This window comes from Anomaloglossus baeobatrachus, chromosome 2 (genome assembly GCF_048569485.1).
Source record: "Anomaloglossus baeobatrachus isolate aAnoBae1 chromosome 2, aAnoBae1.hap1, whole genome shotgun sequence".
In the NCBI taxonomy this organism is placed as follows: domain Eukaryota; kingdom Metazoa; phylum Chordata; class Amphibia; order Anura; family Aromobatidae; genus Anomaloglossus; species Anomaloglossus baeobatrachus.
In genome coordinates, this window is record NC_134354.1 from 539721217 (window position 1) to 539736000 (window position 14784).

The 14784-nt window shown below is 47.5% G+C and overlaps 1 protein-coding gene across 1 annotated transcript in view; it reads right to left on the bottom strand.

Moving 5' to 3' along the window:
- Nucleotides 1-14784, bottom strand: part of LOC142290360 (cytokine receptor-like factor 2) — a 62335-nt gene that overhangs the window by 34826 nt on the left and 12725 nt on the right. The window contains exon 2 of the mRNA XM_075334326.1: nt 14633-14775. Coding sequence (XP_075190441.1) covers nt 14633-14775 — 143 coding nt within the window. The remainder of the gene's footprint in view (nt 1-14632; nt 14776-14784) is intronic.

Consider the following 14784-nt stretch of genomic DNA (forward strand, 5'->3'; position numbering starts at 1 on the left):
TGGCTGGATTTTAAGAAACTTTAACCCATGTCGTCACATTCCTCCCCCTTCTTAATATTAGCCAGACATGATAGGCTTCCGATCATCCTTCTCCTCTTGTCGGGAAAGCCCATCCGCATTTCCATGGTTCTTGCCTTGTTTATGGGAGATGGAAAAATTGTAAGATTGTAATGCCAGACTCCACCTGAGCAAGCGTCCGTTGTCCCCGGCAGTGCGATTTAGCCAACTCAATGGATTGTGGTCAGTGAGGACTGTGAACTCATTGCCATAGAGGTAGGGCTGCAATTTTTTTAGGGCCCAGACTATGGCCAGGCATTCTTTTTCTATGGTGGCATAAGCCCTCTCTCGGTCCAACAGTTTCCGGGAGAGGTAAGCTATCGGATGTTCCTCACCGTTGTCCCCCACTTGGCTAAGTACAGCTCCTAGTCCTGTGTCCGATGCGTCTGTTTGGACAATGAATCTGCGACGGAAGTCAGGAGCAGTCAAGACTGGGCTTTGGGCTAGCCGGTCTTTCAATTGGAGGAACGCAGTTTCACATTCTGGGGTCCAGATAAGGTTACGGGCATATCTTTTGGTTGTGAGGTCAGTGAGCGGTTTTGCTATGGTACTGTAATTGGGGATAAACTTTCGATAGTAGTTTGCGGTTCCTAGAAATGCACGGACCTGTTTTTGATTGACCGGGCGTGGCCACTGGATAATGGCTTCTACTTTTGCAGGTTCGGGACGAATGCACCCACTTCCCACCCGATGTCCCAGGTATAGCACTTCGGCCATCCCCATTTGGCATTTGGTGAGCTGAGCTTTGGCTACCCTCTGCAGCACCTGGGACACATGCTGAAGATGCTCTTCCCAAGTGTCGCTGAAGATAGCGATGTCATCCAAATAGGCCTGGGCATACCCCTGACATCCCTCTAGTAAATGGTCTACCATCCTCTGGAAGGTGGCTGGGGCGTTTTTCATCCCAAAAGGCATGCTGGTAAACTCAAAGAGGCCAAAAGGGGTTATGAAGGCCGATTTCTCTTGAGCGACTTTTGTGAGTGGGATCTGCCAGTATCCCTTGCTCAAATCGAGGGTAGATATAAACCGAGACCCCCCTAACCTATCTAGTAGTTCATCCACCCGGGGCATGGGGTAAGCATCTGTAATCGTGACCTCATTGAGCCGTCTATAGTCCACACAGAAACGAGTACTCTTGTCCTTTTTTGGCACCAATACCACACTGGCAGCCCATGGGCTATGGGAGGGGACTATGACTCCCATATTTAACATGTCATCCACCTCGGCCTTCATCATTGCCAACACAGGAGGGGTCACCCGGTAGGCGGGTTGTCTTAGTGGGGTGGCTGCCCCTGTATTGACATGGTGCTGGACCAGGGGGGTTCTACCAGGCTGACTTGTGAACAGGGTTTCATATGTTCCGAGTATGTCTGATATCTGTCGCTTCTGTGATGGACAAAGCTGCTCCCCTAGTGATACATCTTTTACCCCCATTTCCCTTTTGGAGTCCACTAATAGGTCTGGGATCTGGTCCAACTCTGGATCATCTAACTCTGGACAGCAAACTGCTAAATTGGTGACTTCTCGTTCCTCATAAGCTTTTAGCCTGTTGATGTGGTAGGTACGCTCACGAACACCTGCTCGATCCAGGGCCACGGTGTAGTCAGTATTGCCACATTTCTTGGTAATGGTGAATGGACCCGCCCACATGGCTTGCAGCTTGTTTTTCCGCACCGGTACTAGTACTAGGACCTTCTGTCCACAGGCAAATTCTCGGGGCCGGGCAGTGCGGTCGTAACATCGTTTTTGCCTTTCCTGAGCCACTTCTAAATTCCCATGGGCTAACGCCATGAGGTGCCTCATCCTTTCCCTAAACTTTTGAACATAGTCCAGTATGGGAACCTCTTCTGTGGGGAAGGTGCCCTCCCAACTCTCTCGTACCAGCTCTAGGGGCCCTCGTACTTTTCGGCCGTACAGCAATTCAAAGGGAGAGAACCCAGTGGAGTCCTGCGGCACCTCCCGGTAAGCAAAAAGGAGCTGCTGCAAGTTTTTCTCCCAGTCCCCCCCCTCGGACTCCACATATCGGCTAATGAGCTGTTTGAGCGTTTTGTTGAAGCGCTCACACAATCCATTTGTTTCAGGATGGTAGGGGGTTGTGCGCATGGGGCGGACTCCATGTTTTTCCCACAGGGTGTGAATCAGTTCACTTTGGAACTGTGCCCCCTGGTCAGTCAATACTTCCTGTGGAAACCCTACCCGGCTAAAGATGTCCAGTAGAGCTTGAGCCACGTGCTCTGCATCTATGGAGGTTAAGGCAACGGCTTCTGGGTAACGGGTGGCAAAGTCTACCAGGGTGAGGATGAATCTTTTTCCACTGTGGCTGGGGATGGCTAAGGGGCCTACTATATCAATGGCAACTCTCTGGAACGGTTCTCCTATCAAGGGCATGGGTTGAAGTGGGGCACGGCATGGGGCTCCCCCCATACGCTGACACACTGGGCAAGAGGCTCTGTATTTTTGCACTTCTTGAGTGACCCTTGGCCAGAAAAAACTACGCCGCAGGCGGGCCCGAGTCTTTTTGGTCCCCATGTGCCCAGCCGCAGGAACATCATGAGCTAAACGCAACAGTTGGGGTCGGTATGGCTGGGGTACCACAAGCTGATGTACACGGGTCCAGGGTTTTTCTGGGCAGGATGCGGGCTTCTCCCGATATAAGAGGCCTTTTTCCCATCTATATACCTCCCCCTGATTTCCTCCCCCAGGTTGGGTGGCCGCACTACGGATAAGCTCTAAGGTGGGGTCTGACAGTTGAGCTTCCCTGAACTCTTTACGATCTATCTCCCCCCAATCAATGGCCACAGTTGGGTCTGATGTACTCACATTTGTTGGCTCTGATGAGGAGGCTGAAGATTGAGGAGTTGGGTTCTCCTCTGATGGGCTGGAAGAAAGACCTGCACCAGGATGGTGTTTGGCTTGGCTGCGGGTGATGGCGGTGACAAACTGGCTGGATAGTCCTTGTCCTAGGTCATTTCCCAAAATTACAGGGGTGGGGAGGCCGTCCATGAGCCCCACTTCAACCTCTCCTTGGTCAGTTCCCCAGTCCAACTGCACTCGTGCCAGAGGGATGTTCGAGCGCTGGCCCCCAGCAAGGATGATGGTCACTTGGCGGCCAGGTAAATGATGTTCTGTGGGAACAATATCTGGGCTGACCAGGGTGATGGAAGATCCCGAGTCTCGAAGTCCCTGAGCCTGTATATCACCGACCTTGACCGTCTGGATGTGGGGATGGAGGTTAGCATGTGTACGGTGTCCGGCCTGCCGTAGGGTGTGGACTGGATAAACCACTTCCTCAGCTATTGGTGTTTCTCGGGAGTAGCATTCCTCAGGTCTCGTTGGTTCATCTCGGCATATGTTGACTGGTAGACGGGCTCCAGGCATGGGGCCCCGGTTTTGTAGACACTCTTTGGCCATGTGTCCAAGGCGCCCACACGTATAACAGCGCCGTGGGTTAGACAAGTCACCCACCCTGTTGGTAAACCTTTGTCTTGTTGGGGCTTCTGTGGGGTAACGAGTTAGTCCAGCACGTGAGTCTGGGGGTCGCTTGGATCCATGGTTGAGGGACCTATTGGGCCTCCAGCTGGGTCGGTTGGCTGTAAATTCGTCAGCCAATCGCGCTGCTTGCTCTGGGGTGTCGGGCTTCCTGTCAGCTACCCATTCTCGGATTTCCGGGTCCATTTGCACCAGCAGCTGTTCAAGCACTATCACATCACGGAGGGCAGCAGCGGAGTGGGCAGCCCGTCCATCGAGCCAGCGATTACAGTGTCGTCGGAGTTGACTGCCAAATTCGACGTACGAGACACCCTGGCGAGACATAGTCCGGAACTTAGTGCGATGTCTCTCGGGTGTTATGGTAAAAAGGGCCAACAAAGTGTCCTTAATAATTCCATAGTCCAAGCAGTCCTGAGGCCCAAGTGATCGGACAGCCTCCTGGGCCCGGACCGGCAAGCTTGTCCACAGGTATTTGGGCCACTCATCTGTGGGCACCTGGTGCATACGCATTAGCATCTCAAAGTTTTGCAAGTGTTCATCTATCTCAGTGCTGGAATCATTAAACACTGGCACATCCCTGTAGCGAAGATGACTTCCTTGGTGGTGGTCTATCCTGGAGGTAGGTGCTGATGGTGAGGAAATTGGAAATCCAAACACAAATTGCAGAACACCAGCCCTCTCTTCCCTTGAAGCTTCAGGCCCCAATGCAGTAAACAATTCCTTGACTCGGTCTGCTTGGTTTTGGTTTGTTTCCAGACTGTCACTGGATCTAGGATGAGATACAGGGTTTACCTCCTCTGATACCACAACGGCAGTGTCCTCATCATCCTCTGCATCATTCTGGGCATCCCAAAAGACTAATTTCCGGATCAAGTCTGACCGAGTGTCAGTGTTCCTGTAGTCAATCTTTCGCATCTGGCACAGATCCTGTAGCATCCATTTACTTCTGCGGTCGTAACTCCTCTCTGGTCCTTGTCCCATGGCTGAGCTGGTGGGGTTGGACATGGCAGCGTCCGAAACCTGAATGCCTCCCCTATGGCCTGCTGGGTATGCTTATGTGCCTCCCTGGTTGTTGAGCCCTGGACGGTGTCCGAAAACACCAGTCCACTGCAGCTCCCCTGGGTAAACCAGGCTGAGTAGTATCCCACCGCTGCCACCAATTGTGGAGACACGGGGCTCAGTGGGCGCTCTCGTCCACTAAAACCCGCCGCCTTTAGAAAAACAGCGTGGCTCAGGGCTCATCCCAACTGAACGCCGGCCTCCTTAACCGTGGGCGTAACACTACTCAGACAACACAGGGTGAGGGAACCACAATAATTAGACTTTATTGGATCCCCAAACAATTAACGGCACATAACACATAACCAGCAAAACACACAAATGTAACAGGCAACAGAGTCTCACCCTTCCGCTGGCTCACCAGGGATTATAATGTCCATGCCTCACAGGTTCCAAGCTGTCTGAGGTCTGCAAAGTCTGTAACAGGTGACTGAACTGTCCCAACCTGCGTGTCCTCCTTAGGTAGTCCTGGTTTGATGTTACAATCCTGGCAGCTGGAGTCGAAATCCCTAGGCTGTGGATATGGTCTCCAACCGGATCCGGAGTCCCTAGATTGAAGCCATAAGATGTCCTGATCCTCCAGTCAGCTCCAAAGAGCTTAGACTGAATCCATCAACCATCAACAACCCCTGGTGGCTTAAAGAAGTCCTTTTTATAGCCACAACCTTCCACTTGGGTACACTGTGTCCTCATCGATTGGTTGGACAAGATTGCTTCTCCCATTGGAGGAATTTCAAGCTGCATGGACAATGTTCATTTAAATGATATGGGTAGAAAGCCTGAGGGTGTACATGTAAACTGGGAGTCACCGTCTAGACAATGGCTACTAAGGTAATTACATTATTAATACACAACTACAATACGTCTAGCTTTCAGTGGCCAACACAAGTACATTGAGTCAACAAGAGTCTTGTAAAAACAATGAGGGACTTCTCCCCCATCTATAGACAATCTATCATGCTGTCTGGCTGGATTTTAAGAAACTTTAACCCATGTCGTCACACCCACCTCCTTCCTTCCGCATTGCCTGTGGACGCAGGTAAGGAGATGTTTGTCGTTCCTGCGGTGTCACACACAGCGATGTGTGCGGCTGCAGGAACGACAAACAACATCATACCTGCAGCAGCAACGATATTAAGGAAATGAACGACGTGTCAACGAGTAACGATTTTGCACGTTTTTGTGCTTGTTGATCATCGCTCATTTCTGTCACACGCTGCGCTGTCGCTTCCGGAGCTGGATGTGCGTCACTAACGACGTGACCAGGACAATATATCAGTAGCGATGTCGCAGCGTGTAAAGCACCCTTTACAGTTAATAAGATGTAATAGAATCACAAAAACATATTTATATAGCGCCAACATATTCCACAGCTCCAATAAATTTGAATTATTTCCTAGTTAAAGGGGTTTTCAGAGAAATGTAATAAAATAAAAAAGTAAATAATACACATCTAAATATTAATAATTTTTCTAAAACGTATGCTTAAACTTTTGCACTCCATTAAGAGTGTTAAGATGACAACTGCCATCACTAGATTGCAGAGAACACTAGAGATGAGCCACCCCCCTGGCGGTCGAGTTCGGTTCGGTTTGTCAAACGGAGGACCTGTTCGACGAACGTTCGACGAACCGTTCGACGAACCACTCAAACCCCATTGAAAACAATGGGAGGCAAACACAAACACATAAAAACACATAGAAAACACCTTCAAAGGTGTCCAAAAGGTGACAAACAACTCCCAAGACACGATTAACACATGGGAAAGTGACAAGGACATATACTCATGCAAAAACAAAAGAGATGGACGAGTAAAAAGAGGAAGAGACACAGATATAGGCATGTCATATCCTTCTAAAATCATGAAAAAAACAGCAAGTGGACTCCAACCAGAGTCTCCCTTTTTCCAAAAAACTGGGCCAGAGACACCACTTTAGTGGCATCACTTGTCCCCCAGTTGCAAACTTGACAGGTAGATTTTCATGAAGCACAATCCAAATCCACAAGCTTTCACTCTCCCCAGGATGACACCGGGGTAGCAAAGTCCTTGCTGATCCATGACTTGTTCATCTTGGCTCATTGTTAAAAACACAGCAAGTCGACTCCAAGCAGAGTCTCCCTTTTTTCCAAAAATTGGGCCACACACACCACTTCAGTGGCATCATTTGTGCCCCAGTTGCAAACTGGACATGTTGATTAGCATCAAGCACATTCAAAAATACACCAGCCTTAACTGTCCCCAGGATGACACCGGGGTAGGTAGCAAAGTCCTTGCTGAACCATGACTTGTTCATCTTGGCTCTTTGTTAAAAACACAGCAAGGAGACTCCAAGCAGAGTCTCCCTTTTTTCCAAAAATTGGGCCACGCACACCACTTCAGTTGCATTACTTGTGCCCCAGTTTCAAACTGGACATGTTGATTAGCATCAAGCACATTCAAAAATACACCAGCCTTAACTGTCCCCAGGATGACACCGGATGACACATGAGTTGGGTGATCCTTTGCGATGTCAAAAAAGGACTAGGCAATGCAACTATTAGAGCCCATGCGACCTGCAGAGGCACCCCGACTTGTACTCAGAGGCAGAGTTGTGGCTGAGGATGCAGTTGTTGACGTGCTGCCAGTACTCCGTCTTTGTCCAGGAAGGCGCAAGCTAACCTCGTCGTCAGTCTCATCCTCCTCCACCGCCTCTACTGACCTCCTCGAGTGCCTGACTGTGGGTTGACAGTAAGTGGGATCTATAACTTCATCATCAACCGTTGTGTTTGCACTCCCCTCGCCCTCAGACCTACCTCTTCCTGCCCTAACTGAATAGTTAAGTTGTCATTCCAATCAGGTATCTGAGTCTCATCGTCATCAGTATGTTCCACATTGTCTCCACCAAGAGGTGTTACAGTTTGTGAATGAGGGTCTACATTATACTCAGAAACTTGGTCATCAGGGCCTGAATCAGACTCACAAAGCTTCTGGGAATCACTGCAGACCATTTCCTGGTCTGTACTCACTGTAGCTTGGGAGCAGACCTCTGATTCCCAGCCTATAGTGTGACTGAACAGCTCTGTAGATTCACCCATCTCTGTTACACCACACTCTGCAGGGCGGGTGGATACTTGAGAGCTGGGAGAAAGCAATTGCGATTGGGGTGACAACTCAGAGGACTGTTGTTTTTTGGATGTTGAAGTTGAGGTAGAGGAGAGGACACTTGTTGGAGCACTTGCGATCTATTCAAGCATGTTCTTTTTTTGTGCATCATCTACCTTTGTTACAGTAGTTCTGTTCAGTAAAAAAGGAGCACATCGGATTGTCCACAGAAAGTAGTAGACATCTTACTTTTGCTTGAAGATGGCCTTTCTTCAGCAGATGTTACTGTTGCTGTACCACTTCCCCCATGGACACAAACTTTTTTTCCCTTTCCAACACGCCTGTTCCCCTTTCCACCAGCATCTGTCCTTTTGCCACTCATTTTGTTAGCAACAAGATTGGACACTTTAAATGTCGTAGCAAAAATGGAGAGGTGGTGTACAATGCAGGGGTGGCCTAGCTTTATTGACAGCTGAAGAACCAACACTGACTATCCCTGACAATGCAACTATGGCCCTAAAACTGGCAGCACAGACACTTTTTGAATGCCACTAAATCAGCACTGTTTGCTATAAAAATAGCGTAGCAAAAATGGGCAGGAGGGTAGATGCAGAGGTGGTGGACCTTGCTTGGCACCAGTGGGACACTAATTTAGTATAGCAGACACTTTTTATATGCCACTAAGTGTCAGCACTGTTTGCTATAAAAATAGAGTAGCAAAATTGGGCAGGAGGGTAGAATGCAGGGGTGGTGTACCTTGCATGGCCCCAGTGGGACACTAAGTTAGTATAGCAGACACTTTTTGGATGCCACTAAGTGTCAGCACTGTTTGCTATAAAAATAGCGTAGCAAAAATTGGCAGGAGAGTAGAATGCAGAGGTGGTGGACCTTGCTTGGCACCAGTGGGACACTAAGTTAGTATAGCAGACACTTTCTGTATGCCTCTAAATGTCAGCACTGTTTGCTATAAAAATGGCGTAGCAAAAATGGGCAGGAGGGTAGAATGCACTGGTGTTGTAGGTAGCACAACAGCAAAGGAAGCCTCAGTTTCTATCCCTGTCAATGAAAAAATGCAGCAAGGACTTGCCAGAGCTAATGTAGCCAGACGCTGTTATCTAAAGCCCTGCACAGCATTTGCACGGACCAGCCTAGCAACAATGCCTATGAACGGCTGTAATGCAGCCCTGAAAAGGGCTTAAATTACAAGGAGTCCCTAATCCCTAAAGCGCTGTGTAGATTGCACTGTATGGCTATAGCGCACACAGCAGCAGCAGCGGGAGCGGGAGCAGTGACTGTCACCCACCCACAGCAGAGAGTCAATGGCGGCGACAGGGAAAATGGCCGTGTCTTGTAAGACAAGGACATGTGACATGCATAGCCTACGACACATGTCCTTGCTTGTCTGGCAAAAATCCACTTTGCAGTGTGTGTCTCTGTGATTTGCTGACAGCCTGGCCCGCCCTACTGTACGCGCGATTAGGGGAAAAAAAATGGCGATCAGCATTCTTTCAGCACTCAGCAGCAGCACCGATCTAAACTCCGTCCCCACAGCACACTATACGCAGAATTTTGATAATAGCATGATTCACAGTGACTCACACTATTACAGTAAAAAGCCAGCTAGTAACTAGCGAGGCTTTTTGTTGATCGAACCGTTCTCGAACGTAACTCGAACTACCGAACTTTTACCAAATCGTTCAAGTTCGTCGAACGACTCGAACACCACCCAAAATCACTCGAACATGAAATTGGCAAACCTCGAACCTTGAACATCGCTCATCTCTAGAGAACATGCAGTAGAATGGGCTGCATAAAGAACACCTTCTTGAGATAGAATGATATCATAGTAACGTCCTGTCAGCCATCGTGAGCTCACATTCCTTTATTCAGTCAACCCAACAGGACACTCAGTGGAGTGACTAAAGGAAAAGATAAACACCTTCCTTAGCTGACTGATAATGAACATTCATCTCAGCCATCTTGACAGTTTTAGTTAGGCTATGTTCACACAGGATGTTTTTGCAGTGTTTTTTCCTGACCAAAACCTGATCTTATGGCAGGATGTCTCCTGGGAGTCATCTGCGGTTTTCGTGCAGTTTTGGTGCTGTTTTTGTGGTGTTTTTTGTGGCATTTTAACAACATTTTTTCTGGGATGTCAAGACCAGCAAGGGTTCAAGAGTACCCGAGTGCTGGGTCGGGCCGAGATTGACCTGGATCCAGCACTCGGGTAGAAAAAAAAAAGTAAAGCAAGCACGCTATGCTTAACAGCCTCTGGTAGATGCTTGAGTGTATGGGTTCCTACCACGTGTGACGTCATTCAACAGGCCCCATCACAACCAAGCTCACTAACTCAGCTGGTCATGCCCACTAACCTGGAAGGAGCCCATACATTCTAGGCTCAACTGTACCTGCTCTCGCGGCCCCTCCTACTTCTGGTGCCACTCATTAGCCTCATGCATATTCACTGCTCCCCCCCATTGGAGTCAGTGGGTCTATCGTACAACAAAAAATAAATAAATAAATAAAAATGACGTAGGGTCCCCCCATATTATGATACCCAGCACAGATAAAACCCACAGCTACAGGCTGCAACCCCCAGCTCTGTGCTTTTTTTTTGTCTGTGTATCAGGACCCCATGCTGTTTATTAATTATTTAAATAATTAGAAAAAAAAGCGTGCAGTCCCCCCTGTTATGATCCGGAACCATGGAAGACCACCACAAATCATTGGTAAAAGGTGACAAGAGCATTGGCAACTAATCTGGCCGCCATCCCCTTACTAACCATCACAACTAGAAGTAGCCGAGGGGTGAACTAACATCCTGTGCACCGCGAACCCAGCCGGAGAACTAACTATCCTAAAGGAAGGAAAGATGAATAACGCTCTGCCTCAGAAAATAGACAAGAATAGCAAGCCCCCCACATTCAAAGACTGCGGTGATATAGGAAAAACACAATACACGGATAGATGACAGGATTAGCAAAACGTGAGGCCCCCACTGACTAAAATAGGAAAGGACAGGAAAGGGACTGATGGTGGTCAGAGAAAACCCCTGCAAAATTCCAAATTCCTGATAGTACAAAAAGGCCCTCAGATCGCACGATCTGAACTCCGTCCTATACCAGGTGCTTTTGTCATACCAATGAACAGAAAACAAGAATCATAACAAATTCAACAAGCCACAAACACATGCACCCAAAGGAGCTATACTCCAAACAGAACTGCAGGGAGTTCCCCAGCCAAGCAACTGAGGGGGAAAATCCCTGCATGCAAATAAACTTAAAACAACCACAGCAAATGACAAACCCAGATAAGAGCAAAAGAACCAAACAATAAATAAAGAGCAAGCACTTATCTGGGGTAGATGTGGTGTGGAGCAAAATGAAGCAGGCTGGTGATACAAAGAACAACTGACATCCGGCCTAGCCTGCTATCAGACCAGGATTTAAATAAGCAGACAGTTAGCAAAGGCATTGCACAACACACCTGGTCCAAGTCCAAACCATTCCTGGCCACCAGAGGGAGCCTCCCAGCAGCCAAAACATAACTAACATTCACAACACCCCCCCAAGTTTGATACCTAGCCAAGATAAAGCCCACAGCTGGGGGCTGGTATTCTCAGGCTGGAGAGACCCAGCCTAAAAATATCAGCCAGCAGCCGCCAAAGATTGTCGCATCTATTAGATACAACAATCCCAGCACTTTACCTGGCTCTTCCCGAATTGCCTTTGTGTGATGGCAATCGGAGTAATTAGGGGTTAATCGCATCTCATAGCTGCGACTAAGCCCTAGATTGGTAATGGCAGGGGTCTATGAGACATCCCCATCACAAACTTGTAGTAAGTGAAAAGAAATAAACACAAACACTGAAAAAATCCTTCATTTGAAATAAAATATAAAAAGCCCCCTCTTTCACCACTTTATTAACCCCATAATCAGCCCTGCAGGTCCAACGTAATCCACACGAGGTCCCACGGCGATTCAGCTCTGTTACATCTGAAGATCACAGTGAGAAGCCATAGAACTGGACTGCCCGCTGTGAGCTTCAGAGAATGAATGAAGCCGTGATCAGCAGTCACTTCACTCAGGTGATTTCCGGTCCCAGCTGGCGATACCTGTGACCGTAAATAGCCTGAGTGAGGTCAGTGCTGAATGTGTGGCTCACTCATTCTCTGTATAGCACCCGCAGACTGGGTCTGTGATTGGTTGCAGTCAGATGCTGGGGGCGCATCTGACTGCAACCAATCACAGATGAAAGCAGTGAATATGTAATAAGCAGGGAAGTGGAGGAGCTGCGGGAGCATACAGCCGCACAGGTGATTCAGTAAATATACCGAGCCTGCACCAATCCCCCTATCCCCACCACCATTTAAGTGCCAGACAGATACCCTGGATAAATTCCGGGCCTAACCGGGTTTTTTATTAACCATGTTAGACCTGCCAATCCAGGGTATCTCCGAGTCCACCTGTCACTTGGGTGAAAAACCGTAACAAAAGCGCTGAAAAGAATTTACATGTTCATTCTTTTCATAATGCAGCAAAACCGGAGGTGGTTCACAAAACTGTCAGGAAAATATCCTGATGTGTTTGTGTGCATTAGGTTTCAGAAATCTCATAGACTTTGCTGGGACTGTAAAAAGTAGTGTTTTATTATCATGGATTTGCATAAAACCAAGGCAAATCTGTAGCTTACAAATGCTGCAAAAAAACACTGCAAAAACGCCTAGAGTGAACATAGCCTTAAGCAGGCTTTACACGCTAGGAGATCGCTACAGCGATCTCGTTGGGGTCACGGATTTTGTGACGCACATCCGGCCGCTGTAGCGATCTCGTTGTGTGTGACTCCTAGGAGCGATTTTGGAGTGTTACAAAAACGTCCAAAATCGCTCCTCGTTGACATGGGGGGTCACTTCTCAAATATCGCTGCTGCAGCGTGTACGATGTAGTTCGTCGCTCCTGCGGCAGCACACATTGCTCCGTGTGACGCCGCAGGAATGAGGAGCCTCACCTTAACTGCCTCCCGGCCACAATGCGGAAGAAATGAGGTGGGTGGGATGTTACGTCCCGCTCATCTCCGCCCCTCCGCTTTGATTAGGTGGCCGCTTAGTGACTTCGCTGTGACGCCGCACGGACCGCCCCCTTAGAAAGGAGGCGGTTCGCCGGTCACAGCGACGTTGAAGAGCAGGTAAGTAGTGTGACGGGTCCGGGCGATGTTGTGCGCCACGGGCAGCGATTTGCCGGTGTCGCACAACCGATGGGTGCGGATACCCACGCTAGCGATATCGGTACCGATATCGCAGCGTGTAAAGTGGCTTTTAGTCTGTCTTGTGGGTCATGCAGTCTGTCTTACTGCTTGTCTTCTGAAACCAAGGACGTGCTGCATAGATTTATGGTCGTTGCCATCTTTGAAATCCTGACAGAGCACACTAGATAAAGCATACCTTTTTACTAAGTAAAGATATTTTTAAAAACATTTTTAATATTTAAATGTGTATTATTTCTTTTATTACATTTCTCGGAGAACCCTTTTAAACCCTTAACGACCGCGGGCCGTATAATTACGTCCTAGCGGTCATAACCTTACTGCCCGCGGTCTGCCGCCGGCAGCATGCTGCAATCGGCGCACATCTCAGCTGATTTTCACAGTTGAGATGTGTGCCTGCTAGGTACGAGCAGAATCGTTATCTGTTCGTGCCGTTTAACCCCTTAAATGGCGCTGTCAATATGTGACAGCGCCATTATAAGCGCGATCGCGGTAAACTTTTACTTACCGCCCGATACTGGAAGTCACGTGACGCGATCACGTGACTTCCGATAGTTGTCATGGTAGCACAGGGTCATGTGATGACTCCTGTACTACACATGAATTGCTTTCACTTTCGCTGTGCCCGCCTGTGCTGTTTACAGCTGTATAGCTGTGATCAGCAGATAGATAAGAGCGATCAGATTGCTGATCGCAATAGCCCCCTAGGGGGACTAGTAAAATAAAAAAAAAGTTAAAAAAAAGTTTTAAAAAATTAAAAAAAAAACAAAAAAACCTAAAAGTTCAAATCACCCCCCATTCGCCCCATTGAAAATTAAACGGTTAAAAAAATAAAAAAATATACACACATTTGGTATCGCCGCGTTCAGAAACGCCCGATCTATCAACATACAAAATCAATTAATCTGATCAGTGTACGGCGCAGCGGCAAAAAAATTCCAAGCGCCAAAATGACGTTTTTTTGTTGCCACAACTTTTGCGTAAAATGCAATAAGAGGCGATCAAAACGTAGCATCTGCCCAAAAATAGTACCGTTAAAAACGTCAGCTTGAGACGCAAAAAATAAGCCATCACTGAGCCATAGATCCCAAAAAATGCGAACGTTACGGGTCACGGAATATGGCATAAAACGTGTGCCACTTTTTTGGGACAAACTTCCGATTTTTTTTTAACCCCTTATATAAAAGTAAACCTATACATGTTTGGTGTCTACTAACTCGCACTGACCTGAGGCATCACACTCACACATCAGTTTTACCATATAGTGAACACAGTGAATAAAATATCTCAAAAACAATAGTGCTATCGCACTTTTTTTGCAATTTTTCTGCATTTAGAATTTTTTTGCCATTTTCCAGTACACTATATGGTAAAACTGATGGTTTCATTTAAAAGTACAGCTCGTTCCACAAAAAATGAGCCCTCACATGACCATATTGACTGAAAAATAAAAAAGTTACGTCTCTCAGAAAAAGAATGGCGGAAAAAAACCCGTAAAGCGAAAAATCGGCCGGTCGTGAAGGGGTTAATCGTATGATTCCAGTATCATCTATATCAATGCCTAACATAGAAATCAAGATTTCTCAAAACCCTATTAGTACGGATGTGTGAAATTAGGTTCGTGTAGACAATCTGTGTTATATTGCATTTTTTTTATCAAGAGTATGAAAACTACTACTGACCTGCCATGTCATTTCTTTGTTGGTTTTCATCTGCATAACAAGTTTAAAGCAATCTCTACTAATGTCATATATGTACTGAACATCTGAAGATTGAATCACCAAATCTTTATCCTCCCATATCAAAGTTATATCCTTTGGGGGTCCTGAATTAT